Source organism: Phoca vitulina, unplaced genomic scaffold, assembly GCF_004348235.1.
Source record: "Phoca vitulina isolate PV1807 unplaced genomic scaffold, GSC_HSeal_1.0 scaffold9, whole genome shotgun sequence".
In the NCBI taxonomy this organism is placed as follows: Eukaryota; Metazoa; Chordata; class Mammalia; order Carnivora; family Phocidae; genus Phoca; species Phoca vitulina.
This window is the reverse complement of record NW_022589712.1, coordinates 61,971,736-61,995,929: the sequence shown is the minus strand read 5'-3', so window position 1 is coordinate 61,995,929 and position 24,194 is coordinate 61,971,736. Positions and strand designations below refer to the sequence as shown.

The 24,194-nt window shown below is 36.8% G+C and overlaps 1 protein-coding gene across 3 annotated transcripts in view; it reads right to left on the bottom strand.

Moving 5' to 3' along the window:
• MMS22L (MMS22 like, DNA repair protein) overlaps positions 1-24,194 on the bottom strand; it is a 130,974-nt gene that overhangs the window by 9,221 nt on the left and 97,559 nt on the right. For all 3 annotated transcript variants that reach the window (XM_032408198.1, XM_032408197.1, XM_032408199.1), the window contains 5 exons: positions 23,224-23,366; positions 17,920-18,079; positions 12,859-13,028; positions 9,115-9,326; positions 6,707-6,870 (listed from right to left, as the gene is read on the bottom strand). In XM_032408198.1, the coding sequence (XP_032264089.1) occupies positions 6,707-6,870; positions 9,115-9,326; positions 12,859-13,028; positions 17,920-18,079; positions 23,224-23,366 (849 nt within the window). The remainder of the gene's footprint in view (positions 1-6,706; positions 6,871-9,114; positions 9,327-12,858; positions 13,029-17,919; positions 18,080-23,223; positions 23,367-24,194) is intronic.

Genomic DNA, 24,194 nt, shown 5'->3' with positions numbered 1-24,194 from the left:
TGTTTCCATTCTCTCTCCTCTCTTAGTACATCAAATATACTTCTTCAACATTTTTGCTTAGTGGTTGCCCCAGAGTTCGTAGTTTACATTTATAACCAATCCCAGTCTACTCTCAAATAGCACTACATTCCTTCAGGTGTGGCACAGGTGCCTTATACCAGCATTTCCAATTCCTTTCTCCCAATCCTCACTGCTGTCATTCACTTTACCTATCCATGAGGTATAATCACCAAATACATTGTTGCTATTATGATTTTGAAAAAAAAAAAAAGCTATTAGATCAATTAAAAGTGGAGAGACGGGTAGATTCAGAGAATCACAGCTTACCAGGAGCAGGAGCTGATACTGGTAGAAATATTTACACTGAATTTGATAAATTGCTCTATACAAAGTTTTGGGGGCAGCAGTTTGCTCTATGACTTCAATTCCCTAATGCACTTAAGAAGAGCTGTTTTTCAGCCTGTTCAGATTTGTTTTCTTGTTGTGAGGGAAAGAGTGAGGACTTTCAAGCTCTTTACATGTTTAAGTGGAAACCAAAAATGCTCCAACTATTACCACTGAACTGTCTCTTTCTCCCTTCATTTTTCTCCGTTTTTTTCTTCTTTTATTTTGGTACTTTCTTGTTAGATGCACCTTTATAGTTGTTAAATATAGTGACCCTTTTATCATTATAAAACACCACTATTTCTAGTTAACAATTTTTTTGGTCTAATGTCTGTTTTGTCTGATATTAGTATAGCTACTCCAGCTTTCTATGGTTATAGCTTCCATGATGTATTTTTTCTTTGCTTTTACTATTTTAGTCTTTGAATCCAAAGTGTTTCCTGCATATAGAACATAGTTAGATCTTTTCATTTTGATCCGTTCCAGTGATCTCTACTTCCGATTAGTCTGTTCAGTCCTTTCACAACGATTGTTCCTGTCGATACAGGTGGATTTACATCCTTTCACCTTCTGTTTTCTAAATGTCTTGTGTTTTTGTTCCTCTCATCTCCTTTACTGCTTTCGTTTGGCATTACATGCATATTTTAAAACATAGCATTTTAATTTCTTAAATGATTTTTTACTGGTTTTGAATTATTTTCTTAGGAGTTGCTCTAGGCTTACCATGTACATCTTATCAGAGTTTCAGATTTATATGAATTTAATTCCAGTGAAATACAGAAACACTACTCTTACATAAGTCTATTCCCCTTTCCCTTTTTTGTGCTATTATTTTTATACATACTACCTTAGCAAATGTTACAAACCCAGCAATACCTAGTTATTTTTATTTTATATAATTTTATGTCTTTCAAAGAAGCTAAAGAAAAAGAGAAGGACAGCAAGTCTATATTTTCGCTTTTGTGACACTAACCTTATTGATCATTTCTGTTCTCTCATAATTGTTCCTGTCTATCTGAGTTATTATCTGGAGTCATTTCCTTAGCCCAATACAGCTTTGCTCCCACCACCTCCTTTGAACCAATATTGATAAACACATTACATATCTATGCTATAGGCCCAATCATACATTATGTACATATCACTTTTTTATATATATCATTTTATACAACTGCTTTTTAAGCCCATTAAGAGAATAAAGGTAAAGAAATATGTACTTATGCTGTCTTTTACAATTACATAATTGCCTTACTGGTGTTGTTTGTTTGTCCTGTGTGGAGTCACTTGACTTTCATTCTTAAGAATTTCCTTTTTCTTTTTTTTTTTATTATGTTATGTTAATCACCATACATTACATCATTAGTTTTTGATGTAGTGTTCCATGATTCATTGTTCGCGTATAACACCCACTGCTCCATTCAGTATGTGCCCTCTTTAATACCCATCACCAGGCTAACCCATCCCCCCATCCCCCTCCCCTCTAGAACCCTCAGTTTGTTTCTCAGAATCCACAGTCTCTCATGGTTCATCTCCCCCTCCAATTTCCCCCCCTTCATTTTTCCCTTCCTGCTATCTTCTTCTTTTTCTCTTTTTTTTTTAACATATAATGTATTACTTGTTTCAGAGGTACAGGTCTGTGATTCAACAGTCTTACACAATTCACAGCGCTCACCATAGCACATACCCTCCCCAATGTCTATCACCCAGCCACCCCATCCCTCCCACCCCCCACCACTCCAGCAACCCTCAGTTTGTTTCCTGAGATTTAGAATTCCTCATATCAGTGAGGTCATATGATACACGTCTTTCTCTGATTGACTTATTTCACTCAGCATAATACCTTCCAGTTCCATCCATGTCATTGCAAATGGCAAGATTTCATTCCTTTTGATGGCTGCATAATATTCCATTGTATATATATACCACCTCTTCTTTATCCATTCATCTGTCGATGGACATCTTGGCTCTTTCCACAGTTTGGCTATTGTGGACATTGCTGCTATAAACATCGGGGTGCACGTACCCCTTCGGATCCCTACATTTGTATCTTTGGGGTAAATACCCAGTAGTGCAATTGCTGGATCATATAGTAGCTCTATTTTCAACTTGTTGAGGAACCTCCATACTGTTTTCCAGAGTGGCTGCACCAGCTTGCATTCCCACCAACAGTGTAGGAGGGTTTCCCTTTCTCCGCATCCCCGCCAACATCTGTCGTTTCCTGACTTGTTAATTTTAGCCATTCTGACTGGTGTGAGGTGATATCTCATTGTGGTTTTGATTTGGATTTCCCTGATGCTGAGCGATGTTGAGCACTTTTTCATGTGTCTGTTGGCCATTTGGATGTCTTCTTTGGAAAAATGTCTGTTCATGTCTTCTGCCCATTTCTTGATTGGATCATTTGTTCTTTGGGTGTTGAGTTTCATAAGTTCTTTATAGATTCTGGATACTAGCCCTTTATCTGATATGACATTTGCAAATATCTTCTCCCATTCTGTCGGTTGTCTTTTGGTTTTGTTGACTGTTTCCTTTGCTGTGCAAAAGCTTTTTATTTTGATGAAGTCCCAATAGTTTATTTTTGCCCTTGCTTCCCTTGCCTTTGGCGATGTTTCTAGGAAGAAGTTGCTGTGGCTGAGGTTGAAGAGGCTGCTGCCTGTGTTCTCCTTTAGGATTTTGATGGACTCCTGTCTCACATTTAGGTCCTTCAACCATTTTGAATCTATTTTTGTGTGTGGTGTAAGGAAATGGTCCAGTTTCATTCTTCTGCATGTGGCTGTCCAATTTTCCCAACACCATTTGTTGAAGAGACTGTCTTTTTTCCATTGGACATTCTTTCCTGCTTTGTCGAAGATTAGTTGGCCATAGAGTTGAGGGTCCATTTCTGGGCTCTCTATTCTGTTCCATTGATCTTTGCGTCTGTTTTTGTGCCAGTACCATACTGTCTTGATGAATGTTTTTATTTTATCTTCACTTTTGAAAGGCAGCAGTTTTGCAGAATAGAGGATTCTTGGTTGACAGCTTTTTCTTTGATCACTAAGTGTCACCCCACTGCCGCTGGCCTCCATTAATTCTGAGAAGTTACTTGCTGACCTATCTGGGGTTCTGTGGTAAGCGATGAGTCATCTTTCTCTCGATGCCTTAAAGATTTTCTCCTTGCCTTTGACCTTCAGCATTTTTACCATGATGCATCTCATTGTGGAACTTTTTGAGTTTATCCTATTTGGAATGAGCTGAGCTTCCTGAATGTATAGGCTACTGTTCATTAATAAATTTGGGAAATTTTCAGCCATTATTTCTTCAAATATTTTTTTCTGCTCTTTTCTGCCCTCTTCTGGCATTATATGTATGATGGGGCACTAATGGTATCCCACATTTCTCTAAAGCTCCGTTCATTTTTCTTTTTTTTTTTTCCCAGACTGCATAATCTCTAGTCATCTATCTTCAAGTTTGCTAATTCTTTCTTCTGCCAATTCAAATCCACTAATGAGCAAATTTTTCAGTTCAGCTCTTGTACTTTTTAACTGCATAATGTCCATTTGGTTCTTTTTTATATTTTCTGTCTCTTTACTGATATTCTTTATTTGATGTGACAATGTCATCATACCTTCCTTTATTTTGTTAATCATGATTTTCTTGAGTTCTTTGAACATACTTATAATGGCTACTTTGAAGTCATTGCCTATTAAATCCAGGATCTGATTGCTCTCACTGGCAGTTTCTGTTGCCTGCTTTTTTTCCCCAGTATATGGCTCATACTTCTGTTTCTTTGCATGTCTTGCGATTTTTTTGTTGTTGAAAGTTGGGCATTTTTTAGTGAAGTCTACTTCTCCTCTTCTCTGCCCCCCTCCAGTGTGAAGCCTCTAACATTGCCCCAAGCTGGTATAACCTTGGGTATTCCCCTGTTTCCATTCGAAGACAGTGGTTTTGACAGGGCTCCCTTTGTCCCTTTCTCTGACCACACTCAGCTGTGGAGCTTCACTAATCAAAGCTGATTACTCTATTGTGTTTTATAATGCCCGCGGGAATAAACTGCATTGATCTAATCAAGTTTGGGCTTTTCTAAAGGGACAATTTCTGTGGGCAGTGTTTGAGATTTGTTCTGATCCAAGGGCTCTTTCCAGCTGTCTCTTTCACCATTTTCTCACCAAACTAGACTGTCTATAGATCAGCCTATATATCCAATGACTCCATTATTCTCCTACCTATTGCCTATCACCAAAAACTCCACTGTTTTGACAGCACCCTTAGGCTTGAACTTTTTCACACTGATTTGCAAATGAAGTCGGTTCCTTTGGGAGAGATTCAGGAGTTCTCTGTTCTTTGGTCTGCTTCTCCTCTCTCCACCTCTACCAGGCAAAAGCTCAAGAGGTATGGCTCTGACGTTGGGGACAGGGACAATGGTGCCCACTATTTGTTGAGTGACATACCCACTACAGGAGCTGAGTACTTGTGGAAGGAAAGGCAGCAGACCCAGGCATCCTCAACTTGCTTCACATGGCAGGGAATTCACACCTTTAAGCTGTGGCAAGGATGACCGGTGCCTGGGTGCCCAGTAAAAGAATGGAGCCCCCACTTCTCAGCCACACTTGCCTGGAATATAACCTCAGCGTAGCTTGGGGGCAGGATGAGAAATACTGATATCCTGCCTCTCACAGGATGATAGCCCTCCTACTGGGAGCTGGGGAAAGAGAAAGCCCTATGTTCTTGGATCTACCAGTCTGGAATAGAGTTTCTGTCTTACTGAGCTGGGAGAAGTGAAGAAGGGAGTGGTCTTGGTTCAAACACCACACAGACTTCTGCTGCTTTACCAAGTTTTAGTAGATTTTCTTAAATAAATGTTTCTCCATTTGCTATATACCCTTAGGACTATTTTCAGAGAATTTAAATACTTTCTTTTAAATAATTTCCACTGGTTTTACTGGGGAGTAGGTCAGCAGAGCTCCCTATGTTATCAGGCCAGAAGTGGAACTCTTTTAAGCTCTTGAGTACAGGTTTTTGAGTGGACAGTATGCTTAAAATGCTCTTGGGCATTTACCTAGGAATGGCCTTGCTGAATCATTTAGTAACACTAACTTTCTGTGATTTTACAGATTATTCCTTTAAACATTGAGACTACAAGGAGAGCAAGAATTTTCTCTCAGCCACGCACACAAATCTGTGTTTAATATTGCTTCCTCAGCTTATGAAGACAGCAATGTGGAGATAGGTATTCTACCCATCTGGAACATGTGATGCACTCACCAGCTAGATGTGAGCAGCAAAATTCACCTTCCACACCCTGTCCTCCTTCCTGATAAATATTACTATCACCAAAACAAGAGGCTAGCTAAAATTTTATACTGTCTGCTCCGTTTCAACAAATTTTGTCTTGTACACCACAACAGGCTTTCACTGAAAGTATGCGTAAGTTTTCAATGAGGACAAAATTTCTAAAGAAGACTCTGGGGTCCATCTGGGTATTTTTCAGCGCAGAGATGCTACTATCAGGTAAGGGCATAACACACCAAAACATTTTTTTATAAAACCAAACTTGGGAGCAGAAAAACAAAAACAAACCAAACATTTTAATTATTAAAATAAATACACATTTAAACAAAATATGCATAAATTTTGAGATAAAACAGAACATTTCAAAGAGCTATTTGAGCTTTCAGCTACCACTTCGGGTGCTGCCCTCAGATTCTTCAGGATCCACATTGCACTCACTTATCACAGCAGTTAGAAGTACTTAGGTGGAAGCATTTGAGAAGCCCTGCCCTGAACAATCACATTATAATGATAACACACACACACTTACACACACAGCATCCTATTTACATTAAAAACTCCTTCAGGATAGAACTATGGCTACTATTCTGCATATTCTCAATAAGCTTATTAAAGCATGCTACTCACAGTGGGGATGAAATAGATGATATTTTAAAGAGATCCCTAGCAGTAAGGTTGATGAGACTGAAAACAAAAGGACGAGGATCAAAGGATCCTTACAGGATTGCCTGTGAAAGCTTAGATATTCTAGCAGAAACCTGAACAGAAGAACTTACGCTGACCCCTCACCACATGATATGTAACAAGTTGATTTAATACTGTAGTCAGATTAAACAAATACTCTTTAAAAGGTTAACAAGTCTAATCAGAGGAAGGAGCCCTTAAATAAACTGTTTGCCTTGGGGGAAAAAACAAAACAGAAGTAAACTACACTGAAACATGTCAGTGTTTAACCATTTTATCATGCCCAACCTCAGCTATCCACTGTTTTTTAGCCACAATATGTAGAAACTGATATTACATAAAGAAAAGTATAACAACACAGATTCAAACTAACCTTGGGGTTCACTGACCAACATCAAGCATTTTAAGACGCCAGGGAGGAGCAGTTGAACCTCAGAAATGTCTATGCTAGTGTCTTTGAAGAGCTGCAGGACAAAGGCCAGAATAGAGGCTAAGCGAGGAGGGAGCAAGGACCCTTTACACTCCAAGTAGGACTTCCTAAAAAGAAGCACAATTTTGTTTTTTCTTCTAGTTAAAGTTTCAATGAACAGAATCAAATGTCATACACTTTAAAGATACTGACAAATTTTACCCCCCAAATTAATAAAGCACAATTAAAAAAAAAAAATACGTGTATTTTACCATGCTATCCTCAAGCATAAAAATTTAGAAGCAATGACTGCACATCTTTACTGCGTTGTAAGGGCCAAAGCAGAATACAGATACAAACGAAATTTAAAACAACCTGATCTTTAAATGAACTTAATCAAAACCCAAATGAAAACCTAATTGTTAATTTTTTTTTCCCTTTCTAATATGAGCCCGATTTCCTCTATCAGCTCCTCAACAATGCAACATTTTCTTTAATGTCAAATTTGCATAAAGAAATCTCTCCTCACATTTATTTATTTAGGGATTTGGGAAGGGTCTTATTTTTCCAAATCAATAAGAGGACTGTCCTAGGAATTAGCTTCCCATTCCAGCTTTACCTCTTTCTTTCTCTTAGGAAGTAAAAAAATCAGAGGTAATTTAGGATTTAATATTTTCTCTCAAAGCAAAACAAATTTTAGCATTATAAGTCAACAGAGATCATAAAGATAATTTATCTTACTCATTTTTATCTCTCTACCTCTTAAGCAGGTGTTGGCTCATAATAGGTATTCAGTAGATATTTAAGTGAATAAATGAAAGTGGGAATTGCTCAGTTTCTAAAAGGTCTAGGCAACATGAAAAATTGCCAAATATAGCTAAATCTAAGCTAGACATCCAATGTACTTGTAAAGCAATAAAATTTGCCGAAATGAGCCATGGAAATCACTAAGGATTATAAAGTCTTTAAGGGCAGGAACTATGTCTTCATCATCATTTCTACTCCATACAGTGGCTTCCAACAAATACTCCATTTTAGTAGATTCATTCAATCTTTGAGGACAAGGGTTTTGTCTTTTTGGTTCACCGTTGAATTCCTAGACCAAACATTTATTGTGCACCTACAGTATATCAGGTACAATGTAAGAATGAAATGGTGAATACGGTCTCTAAGGCAAGGGGCTCACTGTCTAGTGGAAGAGTTGGACAAGCAAAAAAAATAAAATAAAAAGGCTATTATAATATAATGTGATAGGTGCTTTGAAAATAACCCCAGAATTCTCAGGGATTCAGAGGAAGGAGCCTCAACAAAGATGAGGAACTGCAGGAGTGGAGAAGCATGGAATGGAGGGATATTGTGGGTTTGGTTGCATATCACTATAATAAAGCAAATGTCACAATCAAGTGAAATGAATTTTTTGGTTTCTCAGTGCATATCAAACCTATGTTTACACTCTGTTGTAGTCTATTAGGTGTGCAACAGCATGATGTCTAAAAAAAACAACGTATACACCTTAACTTAAAAATACTTTATTGCTAAAAAAACCTGCTAACCATCATCTGAGCTTTCAGCCAGTTGTAGTCACCGATTACAGATCACCATAACCAATATGATAGTAACAAAAAAGTCTGAAATATTGTGAGAACTACCAAAATGTAACACAGAGACATGAAGTGAACAAATAATGTTGGAAAAATGGTGCCGACAGACTTGCTGGATGAAGGGCTGCCACAAACTTCCAATTTGTAAAAAACAGTACCTGTGAAGTGCAATAAAACAAGGTATGCCTGTATATTGCCGTAGCATCTTAAAGTTTAAAAACTAATTTCATATGAAGCCAGATACTCCATGAAGACAAAGAAAAAAAAAAAACTTCTATTACTGAATCTTCTATTGTTGCTGTTAAAAGGTAACAGAGAACCTAAGAGGTTTCACTTATGCATCTAATAATGAAATCAAAGTTATTAAGACAGAGAGGAGACCAACAAAACAGGACTTCTTAGTACTTCCTTTTTCATATTAGCATTCATTTTTTCACTTAGTTGTTCTCTTTTAAAAATATAAATAATGTGTTTTCTATAGTAGAAAATACACTTACTGTTTATCTGAAAGAACTAAGAAAATACGTATCTTTAGGACATGTATAAGGAAAATAATAGCTATGTAGATAAAACAATTTAAAGAGCATTGACTCAGGCTGCCATGAGCAAAAGTCATTTTAGTAAATTCTTAGAGACAATGTTTCTCAGGGAAAATGAAAGTTTCTAAACTACCAGCATCCCAAGGGTTGCCAACACTTTGGGATGCTTTGTTACTTTTTAATAAAGATTAATACATTGTAAATACCACTTGTTTTTAATATTTAGATGTACCTTATGACTTGTACGATGCATTTCTTTAGAGGTGATATCAGTGGAACAGCGGCGGAGTTTCTCAATGCCAACAAAACAGGGTGTTGTCCGAGACCCGAAACATGCGGGGACGATGGAAGAAACCGCCCAATGTACTGCTCAATAACACTCCCTAGTAATTGGTTCAAATAGGCATTTGGATTTTGGGACTGACCACACACGATACACATGCCCTACAGGAGAAAAAAGAAAAGAAATAGTAAAAGGCAAAGTTAAAAAAAAATATACTGAGGAACTTATTTAGTCCCTAGCATTAATATTCATGTCAGAATGTGTCACCCATAATCAACAAAGACACGGCCCAACATCAACAGACGATGTGAATATGAGGCTCAGGGACCTGCTGAGCTTGGGTTAGATCCATGGGGTGGTATCTAACCAAACATGCATGCCTTCGGGGTGTACGCAAATGAAGCAGGGGAGAAGTGCAAGAAGACAAAGGAAGCTTCCTTCTTCCTCTCATACCCAGAGAACATGACCACCACACTCATCAACTACATTTGTGTATTATTTCAAAGTAATAAAATACATTTTTAAGTCAGTTTTTTTATGTAGGTACTGGTCATTTATCTGAGTGACACTACAGAATTTATACTAAAAATCTCCCATGGTAAGAAATGTGATAAATTAAAAAAAAAATTGACAGGAGGGAAATACAGAAGAGTACAACTCTGATTAATGACTATTTTTTTTATTTTTATTTATTTATTTTTTTAAAGATTTTATTTATTTATTTGAGAGAGAGAGAGAATGAGAGACAGAGAGCACATGAGAGGGGGGAGGGTCAGAGGGAGAAGCAGACGCCCTGCCGAGCAGGGAGCCCGTTGCGGGACTCGATCCCGGGACTCCAGGATCATGACCTGAGCCGAAGGCAGTCGCTTAACCAACTGAGCCACCCAGGTGCCCTGATTAATGACTATTTTAAGAGTTTCATGTGTCAGGCATTGTGCCATGTGCTTTATATCCTTTACTTCATTTAAATTTCTCAAAAGAACAATGAGTTGGTTATTATCACATCTCTGATTTCATAGCTGGGGAAACTGAGGTTTAGAGAAGTTAAGAGTTCTGTTGATTTAATCCCTTCCATTTGTACAGAAATTAACAAAGTTAACAAAATAATTCCATGTGGATTACAGTATTTGATACCTACAAATAATGAAACCAATACCCTGAGAAATATTTTTTCTGCCATTGTTACTAAATACTGCATATTAATAAAATACAATCACCAACACAATGACAAATTATGTGCTAAAAGTTCATTTATAATTTGGTACTTTGCAATTAGCAACGTGTTTTCCTAGAGAAATAATTAGAAATGTTTATGTATCCATTTTAGCTATAAATGAAAGATTATTTGTAATAAAAGTAGCATAGAGCTGTTGACACTATCAAACAACAACTGGAAAAAAAAAAAGCAACGAATACCTCTCTAAACAGTTTCTTCAATGTTTTTGTTTAAAACAAAGCACATTATTAGATGATGAAGTAATACATGCATATGTTCAGAAAACTCTGAAGAGGAAAGCTGAGTACCTTTAATAAATTAAAGGTATAGAGCTCTAAGTCAATTCTGCCAAATGGATAAATTCACCAAAATTTTCAATTAACCACTTATGAAGTATTATAAGAATTTTTTTTTTTTTTTAATTAGGCTCCCTCCACACCCAACATGGGGCTTGAACTCACGACCCTGAGATCAAGAGTCCCATGCTCTACCGACTGAGCCAGCCAGGCACCCCTAATACGAATTCTTGTTGTACTATTTTGGCTTAAGAGGGAAACAGAGACACGTTTTTGAGACTCTCCTGCTGCCCAAGATTCCTCCCCACCCATATTCCCTGATTGGCAATACTTTATCTTTCTGCCAGCAGACACACTAAACTTTATTATGTTATGTTATTACCAATACAAAATTAAAAAGCCAACTTAAAATTTCTTAGACACTGTAAAAATCTGTTTAAAAAAATCCACCTGTGGAAAAGACTGCTTATTACCCAATCACATTCTGTTCTCCCTTTCTTCCTCAAGTTTCCCTTGTTGAACCCCAAACTAAGAAGCACTTATCTTCAGTATGAGACACCAATGAAAAACAAAGCTTCCAACTCTGTGCTTTCCCCTGAATGACAGATTAATATTTCCAAGTGCCTACCTAGATATTGCACAGCACCTCAAACGACAGCTGTTCAGAAATCATTAGCTTCATCCCCACATCTCCAGAATTGCCCATGTTAGTTAGCAACACTACTATCTGCCTAAGCAGCCACTCTGGAATCTAGGAAGTATTCCATTTCTTTCTGTTTCTCCACAGCATTCACTCAGCAAGTATTTTTAATCAGACCTCCTACATGTTTCTGCAGTCTGCTGTGTGAGTTCTATACCCGCTCGCTTCGTTCAAAAACTTCAGATAATGAACAATTCACTGCCTTCCAAGTCTCCAATGTAACGCCCACACCAACCATCTTAGATGCCACCAGCATCACCTTTCTTTTTTTCTTTTTATTTTTTTATGTTATGTTACTCACATAATTACATCATTAGTTTTTGATGTAATGTTCCATGATTCATTGTTTGCGTATAACACCCAGTGCTCCATTCAGTACGTGCCCTCTTTAATACCCATCACCAGGCTAACCCATCCCCCCACCCCCCTCCCCTCTGGAACCCTCAGTTTGTTTCTCAGAGTCCATAGTCTCTCATGGTTCGTCTCCCTCTCCGATTTCCCTTCATTTTTCCCTTCCTACAATCTTCTTTTATTTATTTATTTATTTTTTTAAAGATTTTATTTATTTATTTGACAGAAAGAGACACAGCAAGAGAGGGAACACAAGCGGGGGAGTGAGAGAGGGAGAAGCAGGCTTCCCGCGGAGCAGGGAGCCCGATGCGGGGCTCGATCCCAGGACCCTGGGATCATGACCTGAGCCGAAGGCAGACGCTTAACGACTGAGCCACCCAGGCGCCCTCTTCTTTTATTTTTTAACATATAATGTATTATTTGTTTCAGGGGTACAGGTCTGTGATTCAACAGTCTTACACAATTCACAGCACTCACCATAGCACATACCCTCTCCAATGTCTATCACCTGGCCAGCATCACCTTTCTAACATGTAAATAGGATATGTCACTCCCACTCCCCTATTCAAAATCCATCAAAAATCCATCAACAATGCATTCAAATCCCCACGTAAAAGAACAAATCCAGACTTCCTAGTGTGGCACATGGAACCTTCTAGATGAATGTCCAACCACAATAGAATTCTTTGCTCTTCCCCAGCATGTCATACTTTCTTAAAGCTCATGCCTTTTACCTGCTGTTCCCTCTGACAGGACTGGTCCTTTAACTCTTACCCACTCTGCTCCTTTACAACTCATCTCCTTCACGGTATCTTCTCTCCCATCTCTTCATCGCCGTCTAGCTGGCAGACAGCTGAGGCTTCTAAGGCAAACTGGGAGCACACTACTGTGTCTATGCTAGTCAGCCTCCTGTCTCAACTTTAATTGCTTCTTGAGAGACTGCCTCTTCCATCATTGTTTTCACGGCCAAACACAAGAGGAATTTAAAACTTGTTCAACAGAAGTGCCACATGTACACACATAACCTTGAGATGACAATGGATGGTTTTCAAATCTGCAGTGAGGATACTGTTCTAAGGCAAAGTTTCATTTTTTTCTTTTACGCTTGCAAGCAGCCACACTCACTATACCTGGAGGTACAGAGGAAGACTCTTTTGGATTGCAGTCAGCAGGGGTGCAGGCAGCTCTCTCTCTGGCTGTAGCACGGTGTGTGGCAGCAGTAAACAGTCAATGATCCGGAATAGGAGCTTTTGCGCTTTCGAGGTGGCAAAGATCTGTGCCCATGATTTAACAAGAATTCCTGACAGAGAAGAGGAGTAACAGCAGGTATGGTTACCTTCTGACCAGAAAGTTTTGCCATTCCACCATAAAATTTATATTTAAAGCACACAGGACCAAGTTAAAGTAGGCAATAGAGAGAAACACGTATTAGAAGTCGAAAGACTGATGTCACGTCATATATTTCACTAAAGAGACAAATTTCTCTCAGAATTGTGGGCTAAGAAAAACATACATTTCCTAAGCAACTGGCATTTAATACATATACGCTCAAACACACCATGTGATTTGGCTATACATTACGTGAATATACTGATCATATGTCGTAATTAATCAGATCTCTCTTCTTGCTTTGGCTGCTAGGAAACTCAGAGGCGAATTTATAACCCAACTTTAAGAACTCTAGAAGACCATGCATTGTGCTTTTATGTGTGTGCTCACTCTTCCTGGGCTTCAGCAAGCTACTACTCCACATTTACTTTTTTGATACCTTTATCTTACATAAAATTTTATAGGCTGTTTCAACCCAGTTTGCAATACAAAAAGATATAACGAAATTTAATTGTTAAAGTAGGAAAAAAGGATTAACTGTAACCTTGAAGCAATCACTTAACCTCTCTGCATTTCATTTTTTGTAACTTTCAGTTGTTCAACATACCCAGTGAGTTTCAGTTTTGATCCTGAAAGAAGAGAAGCAGACATCTTCACTACATAAAATATATTATGTTTTCCTTCATGCTGGGAGTCAGTTGCTACATTTGATGAGAGTGGAGCTAAAAATGAGCACCCTTTGTTTAGTAAAGTAATTAAGAGGAGATATCTCCTTCCCATTAGAGTCTATTTGTGCTACTGAGGTCTTCTTTATTGAAACAACAAATTTAAAAGATCATTAAGCACTTGCCCAAATGGCATAGTGGTACATGTACTGCATTAACTTTTGTATTTTATTCCATCTTAGAATGCAGAAGATATGATAAAATTCAAAGCCATTTCCATAGAAAAAAAAGTTTAAAATTCAAGCTCTGAAGGAAAACAAAAATATGCTTATAAAAGAGTATATTGATGTTAAAAGAAAAAAGCCCAACCAATAATCACTTCTAAGAACAACAAACAGCAACATTAATCTTCTGTTGTAAAAGGAAATACAATAATCAATCATAAAGAAACACAATGCTCACTTGGCAGTATTTTAAATAACGCTGGCTTGCTCCTCATTTTTCCAGTAGGTGGAAAACTGGTGAATGACAGCAATGTAAGAAGAACTCACATCCTAACTAACATTAATGTACCTGTAAAGGGAACTGCCATCACCACTGACATTTGAAATGATTCATATCACTCTTAGGTGTCACATAGGAATGGACTTATAAAGAGCAAGGGCCTTCCAACCAAAAATGCTATCATCTACCCTTGTATTTCATCTTTTGCAATGGTTAAAACACTTTGCTGAAGATCTTAAAGTTTTAGGAGTTCATAGAAGGCAGAGGCAATCCATTTATTTCACTGCCACATCAGAACCCTAATTTTTTTTTTTAAAGATTTATTTGAGAGAGGGGGGAGGGGGAGAGAGAGAGAAAGAGAGAAGGAGATAGCGTGAGCATGTGTGCAAGCACAGGGTGAGGGGGCAGACGGAGAGAGAGAATCTCAAGCAGACTCCTCACTGAGTGTGGAGCCTGATGTGGGGCTTGATCCCAAGACCCTGAGATCATGACCTGAACTGAAATTAAGAGTCAGATTCTCAACTGACTGAGCCACCTAGGTGCTTCCAGAACCCTAGTTTTTTTAAGTTTCAGTGAAGAACATTTAAATGTGTGGTATTAAAAACGCAAAGACAGGGGCGCCTAGGTGGCTCAGTTTGTTGGGCGTCTGCCTGCGGCTAAGGTCATAATCCCAGGGTCCTGGGATCAAGCCCCACATTGGGCTCTCTGCTCAGCAGGGAGTCTGCTTCTCCCTCTGCCCCTCCACCTGCTTGTGCTCTCTCTCAAATAAATAAATAAAACAAATCTTTAAAAAAATGAAAAGAGAAAGAAATTTTTTAAGTAAAAAACTTTGAGAAAGGTTTAAATACATAGTATAGCTTTGTAAAAAAAAACATCTTTTTCCTGGCTACAAACAAATTATGTAACTGGTGATGCTGAAAATACAGAAAAATTGTGGGGAACATAACTTGTACAACTGGAAGAGAACTGTACTATAAGAGTTCTTATGTGTTTACTTATCTTCTATTCTATGCATATACTATGCCTTAAAAAGAAAAAGAGGAGGATTGGGATCATTACAATAGGCATTTAAAAATGTATTTATAGTTATAAAGTAACTTTGCTCATTTAGGAACATTAAAAGATACATTATGCACTTTTTTTTTTTTTTTTTAAGATTTTGTTTATTTATTTGACAGAGACACAGCGAGAGAGGGAACACAAGCAGGGGGAGTGGGAGAGGGAGAATCAGGCTTCCCACCGAGCAGGGAGCCTGATGCAGGGCTCGATCCTAGGACCCCAGGATCATGACCTGAGCCGAAGGCAGACGCTTAACGACTGAGCCACCCAGGTGCCCCGATACATTATGTACTATTAGCTAGGTTTATAAAATCATTATATTCCAGAAACATTTATTTAGTATATGACATCTTCCACATTGGTGAAGCTCTTCAACTGATGTATCCCCAGTTCCCAATGCAGGCCAAATATATAACTCAGGAAACATTTTTATTTGTTCAAAATACAACATGACAACAGGAATAGGAAGTTCAAAAGATATGGCTACTATCATGAGTGAGTTTAAAATTTAGTAGGGGCGTGCCAAGTACGCAAATAATTATAAAAGCTGGCAAGCTATGAAAAATGTCATAAGAGATGGACAGATGAAGCATAATCAGGGAGACCAAGTCTACCTGGGAGCATGGAATATTTGGGTTGGGCACTGAGGGTCATTTCAATTACAAAGACAAAGGAAGAATGATTGAAGAGAGAATGACCAACAGAAAAACATGGGATGGAAAAATAAGAGATATAAATGGAAAAACCACAAAAAATGATATAAAGAGGAGGAAAGTTGAAGATACTACTCATGAATCAATCCTTTTTCAGAAATTACTGAGTTACAATTAAGACCCTAGATGCCTTAATCTTAAGTGTGATTTTATGAATGGTTTGCACCTTTCACTAGCACTCTTGTAAGTAGACAACAGAGGTATCCCCAGTTAGGAACTGGCCAGATAAATAAAACAGTTTTTCTGTGGTTAATTCTTTCCCTCAAGTGAATATGATATCCCCAACCCATACACTTAAAGAAGGTCTGAACCCTCAAAAGTTTATACTTGCTCTTCCTCCGTTTTTTTCTGAGCCTTTTACATACAGAAGACAGTAAATTATCTGTTCTTAATTTTTAAGGCATAAATGAGGAACATTGTACCAATATATTCTATTCCCAGTCTCTGAGATTTAGACAAAAGGAAAGAATACAGATCTACCTTCCAGGAAGTCAAAACTCAACCATGTAACAAAACAAAGAAGGTCCTCAATTCTTCATAAGGAGAATTTTATCCTGGGTCTACATATCACCAATCTGAATATGATTTTGGAGTTATGACTATCATATATTTTATAAAATAAAGATATATCCTGAAATCATACATTTAGCTTGGCAAAGATCTAACAGAGACTAATAAATTATAAGCCTGAATGCTGAAATACTTATTCATCTACATCTTACTATGTTAAATTTATAATAAATTATCACGTATGTTTTTCTCTAAAATTAAGATGCTTTTATTGCTACTATGGCTTTCACTACATTCCACATCATCCATATTTACACATTTTTGCATTCTCCTTTATCTTTCACAACAAAGATAAAAGGTTTCAGACAGCCCAAATCAGGTTTATTCATATGTTCACAAGATCAAAGGGAGCAGATATAAGGTTTAGGCCACAGAGAAATTAAAAAACAAAACCAAACAAACAAACAAAAAAAAACAAAAAAAACCCCAACAAACTAAAAAAACAAACAAAACCCCCCCTCCTTAAATTCTGTATAAAAACTTCTAAGGAAATACTTCTCATTTCCCTTTATCCAGTTCCTATTTTTCGTTAGTAACATGGCTTTAGTGAACAAAGGTATTCAAATTACTGACTTCCTCAAGGATGAACTGTGTTGTTATAGCACAAGCACAGAAAAAGATTTCTTTCTGAAAGGAGAAAACATAGTATTGTGAGAAGCAAGATTTGAAGCATAAATATCTCTAGTGCTGTAATAAATTCTTTCCTGACCTCCTTCATACAGAGCAGACTAGAAAAATAGAAGGCAGTGATGGTTTCCTGATATTTTAAATTCTAACAGAGCACAGATAAGCTTTAAAAAAAAAAGTCCATTTTAATTATCCAGGTATTCACAATGTGAGTGATTCACAACAGACTACTGACAGCAAATTGGTATCAGGATATTTTGTTTTGGTCATAATTAATTTTTTTTTTTTTTTTTTAAAGATTTTATTTATTTATTTGAGAGAGAGAGAACGAGAGACAGAGAGCATGAGAGGGAGGAGGGTCAGAGGGAGAAGCAGACTCCCCGCCGAGCAGGGAGCCTGATGTGGGACTCGATCCCGGGACTCCAGGACCATGACCTGAGCCGAAGGCAGTCGCTTAACCAACTGAGCCACCCAGGCGCCCGGTCATAATTAATTCTAATATTAACGTAAGCATAACAAGAAGAGGTCCGAAAGGAGGCGGGGCAAGATAGGGTACACTAGTAGAAAGCCAATATGAATTACTGTAAGCTAAATCATTGTCTTTCAAATTATTCTTATGATTGTATGGAGAACAGTGATTTAGCCAGTGTATTAGTATATTCCTATCTATCATGATACTATAGGTTCAACCTAAGGAAGTTTTAATAATGTCAGGAATACATACCCATCATCCTATAAGTCAGTTGCAGCCCTGCACTGGAAATTTTTTTTCCCAAATAAGGTTTTATATATTTTAATATTTCACCAAGGTATTCTAAGGACTTTGTGACCATGGCAGATTTATCAGAAAGGTTCTGCAGGTTCCCGTAAGTAATACCAACAGCCTATAAAAAAAAAAGGAAAAACATGATTTAGATTTCCAAGTTTTACACAATACTGACTTTGAGAAATGAAGAAAATTTCTCTCCCCACACACACCCCTTACATTCTTAAGTGTACCTCCTTACCTTTCCAATAAATGTTCACAGCAATTAAAAAATGCCAGTGGAAAGAATTAAGTCTTGCCTTTTGCAATTAAAACAAAAGGTTAAAAGAATAAAAAAATCAATGGAACCAATATAAGAAGTTTTATCAAATCATGTCAAGCCTTCCAAATATCCTAGTATACAACTGGCAATTACAATCCCCAAATTCCTATAAGGAAAACCTGCAAGCAAGGTTACCAAATTCTTACATGTAAGACCTCTATGATGTTCAGTTCTGTGATATGATTTTCCCCCCAGAATTTTCTTTATAAGCTGTTAATTAGATTCTAGCTTATCTTTCTCAGAGGAAAAATGATGAGGTGCAATGGGCACAGATGAAAAAATGGTGAGAGGTGGTAGGGAGAAATGGTGAGGTGAGGCAGTGAGAGAAGGTAAAATGGGAAGAACAAAGGAAATAAAAGAAAGAATAAGTTGAGGAAAAGTGAGACTAAGCAAGAGGTGAGCAGTCACAAAAAGAATCAAGAGCAGACTGGCTAGAGATGGGTCGGGAGGTTTGAGAAGAGAAGCAAAGTTTTCAAACCATTACTGGGGACTGACTTACAGTGGATTTCAATGACCTAAATTGGACCTAATAGCACCAATATACATAGTTAATGTGATTTTGCTCCTGCAGCTCTCAGCAGATAAGACAAAGAAGAGAAAGCAAGTGGTTGCACCAATCTAAGGTTGAAGGTTTGTAGGCAGAACCAAAAGAACCAAGATAGAAGACTATAGGGATGATGGTAAGAGTACAGCTGCAGTGAGGCCCCCTAAGGGGTCTAATTAAGGTGGAGAGAAGAAGTAAGGGAAGGGAAGAAGTAAGACCTTGAGAGGATGTCGCACTTGGAGAAAAGGAAGTGGAAGGTCATGTGAGGTCACTTGGAGAATTGGAGGCACAGGTGGTGATAGTCAAAGAGCTCTCAGATAATCCACGCGATGCCATAGGTTCACTTAGGTTTAGTCATGGGAGTGGGTCGATGAAGTAGAGCAGGAGTGAAGATCACCAGAAGACTTGTGGAGGAGCTTTGAAATGAGGGATTAGGATAAGTTATTCAAGGTGATATTAAAGTTAGTCATGTTGATAACAAAATGTAGAATGGAGGAAAAGATAAGGAATCTATGACCTGGAGTGACTATGAGGTGGATGATGAAAACAGCAACAAAAGATAGATCTGATGAATCTTTTTTTCGATTTAGCTTTCTGCCCTTGGTTCTCTACATTTCTTTTCCTAGACCAGAAGTTCTCAAACTTCTCAGTTCCCTTTTATCCATGTAAAAGCTGAGGATCTTAAGGTGCTTATTATTATTTGGGTTATATCTATTGATATTTACCATATAAAATGAAAAGAGAACACTTAAATTATTTATTAGTTCATTTAAAAATAATAAGCATTATATGTTAACAGAGTAAAATCTTTTTATGGAAAACAGCTTTATTTTCCAAAACAAACCAAAAAAAATAGTGATAATATTTACATTTTTGCAAATCTTTTTAATGTCTGGCTGAATAGAAGACAGCTAGATTCTCATATCTGTTTCTGCATAAAATCTGTTGCAATATGTTGCAGATGAAAACAATTTAATCTCACACATATATGCAAATGGAAGAGAAAGAAGTATTTTAGTAGATTTTTTAGATAATTCCTCTCTGATATCCCCTTTCAAGGAATTCCTCTCTGATACTACACCAAAACTTGACAAGTGGTATTTCTTAAAGGTTAATTGTATTATGGAATTCAGAACCATGTCAACGAATATCTTTACTCTTCTACATTAAAAGCCACTGATCTATTTTGCTCTTGAATGATTGTGTAATACCCATGCATGGTTTTACAAAGCCCGTTTGGTTATCTGGAAAATTCTGGCTCACTGAGTTATACAACTTCCCAATGTGGACACGTTTCATTATTCATTAAAAAAAGTTCTATTTGTTAATACTACCACCAGTGTCATCAGAAAAGTCTTTAAGTATCATGATGCTCTCAAGCTCATAATGGCAAATACAAGTTTTCCAAAATTCTAATTTTCTTAAAGCTCAAATTATGTCATTAGCAACAAACACTGTCAGTTGTTTTTTTTTTTTTTTTGAAGTGATACTCATTTCACACATTTCTGAGAAAATGTCTGCCAAATACCGAAGTCTGAATAACCACACTTTGTTAGTTTTTCTTTCAAGATAAAAGCAGTCAGGTCAGCTTGTAACTCAAATTACCACACAAGTGCTGTTTGTTTATAGACAGCCACCTTGCTTTATATGCAGCAGACATGCTTTAAGTACACTCCCCATTGTCATTCAGAGGGCGTTAAAGGACACTGTACTTAAGGGTCAAAATTCAGTAAAATTAATAATTTTACTACTTCATTAAGGATGTTCTTAAATGAAATTGGATTCTTTTTTTTTTTTTTTTTTCTGTGATTGCACGGCAGCAAAAATGATAATGACCACCAATATAATCTTGGGCCATGGTATTGATTTGTGTTAAAGTTTTTGCACTATTTGTGCAAATGTCAATACACTCTTGAGCTTGTAAAATTCCTGGAAAGGTATCAGTAACCCCCAGAGGTCTATGAAACACACTTTTGAGATCTACACACTGTTCTAGAGCTCAGTATTTTTGTGTTTAGCCTTCATTTCCTTAGACTATAAGACATGTATTTCTCAGACTATCTCAGGGACTTCTCCGATCTCATTATTTACATGTCATACTATCATTTCTGTGCAGGAAAGAGTTAACACAGTAGGCCTAGACTTGCTATCTTTAAAAAGGCCTACTTGTAAGTCTGGCCCTTGGCTGGCGAATGGGGCCTCAGGTTTTTCCCACCATTTCCTGGTAAGAATGGCTCACTGAGCCTAAACTATTTGGGGAAACAATGTAGTTTATGCTGAGTATCTGCCTCCATTCTGGGGGTCTGGAATTTTCAAAGAGCTACGTGACCAGTCCCCACTAAAAACCTCAGGCACTGAGTCACTAATGAGTTTTCCCGGGAGATAGCATTGCAGATGTGTTGTCACAATCCCTCTCAGGAAGAATTAAGCGTGCCCAGTGCAGCTCCTGGGAGAAAACCACTGGAAGCCATACCTGGTGTCTCCAGACTTCACCCCATGTACCTTTTTTCTTTGCTGACTGTGCTCTCGATCTTTCACTCTAATAAGGGATAGTTGTGAGTAAAATTATATGCTGAGTTCTGAGTCCTCCCAGCAAATCATACAGCACTTGGGAATGATCTTGGTGACTCCTCACACAATCTCAAACTAAACCAGTTTAAAATTGGACTCCTCACCTACGTCTCCCTCACCCTAAATCATGATGCTCCTATTTCTCCTTAAGGTATCATTCTTCTGGTTAAACACAGTGTTTATCTCAGATCCCTTCAAAAATCTCATAATTCAATTTTCAATTCCTTCTAAATCTAACTAGTTTCTGGCCAACAGTTCTTCTGCACCTTTAATCTACCGTTACTAATTTTCTTAAAAAGTCATTTGATCAAATCAGACCTACTTAAAAATTTATAAAGCCTTCATACTGTTCACAGGAGAAAATCCAAACTTCTTAGACCAAGATGCTCTGAATTATTAACCTACTGAATGATCTAACAACTAATTGGCACTTAGCATACACTGTCTTATTATTTTAACCTTTGTGTTTATCTTGTATTCTCAGACAAGTAAAAAGTTCTCGAAATCAAGGACTACTTCTTCTGGTTTCTCAAATCCCTAAGAAATCCTAGCATAATACTATCTAGCATTTAGCAAACAACTATTATTTACTGTGTGGTGAAAGAACAATTAATTCAGACTGGCTTAAATTAGTAGAGTTTCTGAAAACTATTAGTGAAATAAATGACTTCTACCTCCCTTTCTGGTCCAGTATGGTTCCCAGCGTAAGTGTTTAAGTACAGGTTAAGATTCAATCAATACTAAATAAAAGGCTAAATAAAAGAAATGTCTGTTTTATAGCTGCATAAACAATTACTAAATATTTTTAGGATTTATATGATATCACTAATCGTCATACGATTGTACTTTTAACTTAATGGAAACCAATGGAAGAATTCATATTTATGGAAAGAGCTTATAGGTTGTATTTTTTCATTGACGTTAATACCAAACACTTTGAGGGAAAATAAACCAACTTTTATTGTGAATAGCTTACAAAAACACTAATCCAAACATGTTAACAACTTCAACAAGGCTGTAAAGCAAAGAATACCACATAATAGAAATTCTTGCAAAATTAATAATTAAAAGTCAAATGTTGAAAGGGACTATTTATTATGGAGACAAAACTAAACAAATGGATTGGATTTTAAAGCCCCAACCATAATGATATGAAGCAGTTGGTGCTTATGCTAAATACAATAAAATTTTACTGTAAAATTTACTGTTTGCTACAGGGTGGTAAACATTAAGTTGGAACTATTATGGGACCACGTACAAGGCAATCTAGTTCCCAAGTATCTGGAGAATATTGCTATCTAGCAGTTTTAGCAATAAGATATTCCTACAACTGACAGAAGCCTTAGTGTGAGGGTATTATGTAGCATTTTTTTTTTTTTTTTTAAGATTTTATTTATTTATTTTCTTAGAGAGAGAAAGCGAGCATGAGCATGGGGGGTGGGGAAAGGGAGAGAAAGAATCTCAAGCAGACTCTGTGCTGAGAGCGGAGCCTGATGTGAGGCTCAATCTCACCACCCTGAGATCATGACCTGAGCTGAAATCACAAGCCGGACACTTAATGGACTGAGCCACCCAGGTGCCCCTATTACGTAGCATTCTTCAGTCATTATTTTTCATTAAATGTAATTCTTCTGGCTGTCCTTAAGAGTGAATTGTACTAAATCACAGAGTCACATTTTTATTCCTCCAGAATTTTATAATAGCAAACAATAATGATTCAATTTAAAATAATTCATTTTATAGAAAAACTTCATAAACACTTGAAGTTTTTGTGAAAAAATAATTATAACGGATTTGGACAATTATATTAATAAATGAAAAATACCTCAAAAAATAGAACAAGTGCTTTTGTAGGGTCTTCTGGACTGGATAAATATTCAACTTGAGCCTTTGAGAAAATATTCTTTACTTCTGAGAGTTTAAATAGCAACCTTGTCAGTTCAGCCAACTGTTCCAAGTACTCTTTTTCTGTTGAGATAAAAACAACATAATAATATTTATGTTTATTATATACATTTATATTACACATATATATAGATGAGAGTATGGAATGCAGCATTCATTTATAACATCCTTTTTTTAAAAAAATTCAGATTTCCACATAATTGAAAACTTTCAATTAAGTCTCTAAGGAAAGGTTTTATTTAAAACCAAACAAACATATACTTATGAATGTCCTAGCCCCAAAAGTTTATTCACGTAAAACTAAATGATGCAATAAGATATCAAAGTAAATTTGGAGCATTTTTTTCGGTCCAGCCTTTGTGTGATTTATAAATGGCCATAAAGAACAGCTTTATGAAAAGGCATGCCCTATAGACAACCAAAACTGTATGGATATTTTAAAAATAAATAAAGTACAAGTATCACTTTGTGACTAATAATAGTAGAGCAGAAGAGAGGTAAAATATCTAATATAAAATGGGAAAGAAATATACTAATTATTCATAATTGGATACTTTTCTTTTTAAGGTGTTAACGGTGTGATATCTGGTTATTTATTTTATAGTTCTACTTTTTTTGTGTGATCAGTTTCTTCAAGGTAAAAAAAATAGCTTGTCACTGGAGAGCAAGTTTTTGTTCCCGGCTTCCAAGAAAACAAGTTCTTTTATCTTTATCGGAGAGAAATTTGTCATATATGGTAACAGGAAAATATCAAGAAAAAGAAACAGGCTGCAGAAAGAAATAAGTTATTATTTATACATATTACAAACATTTTATATAATATTACAAATATATTTTGTATCTTTTTCTATTAATTAACGTAACAAAACAGGAAATTTTAAACATACTTAG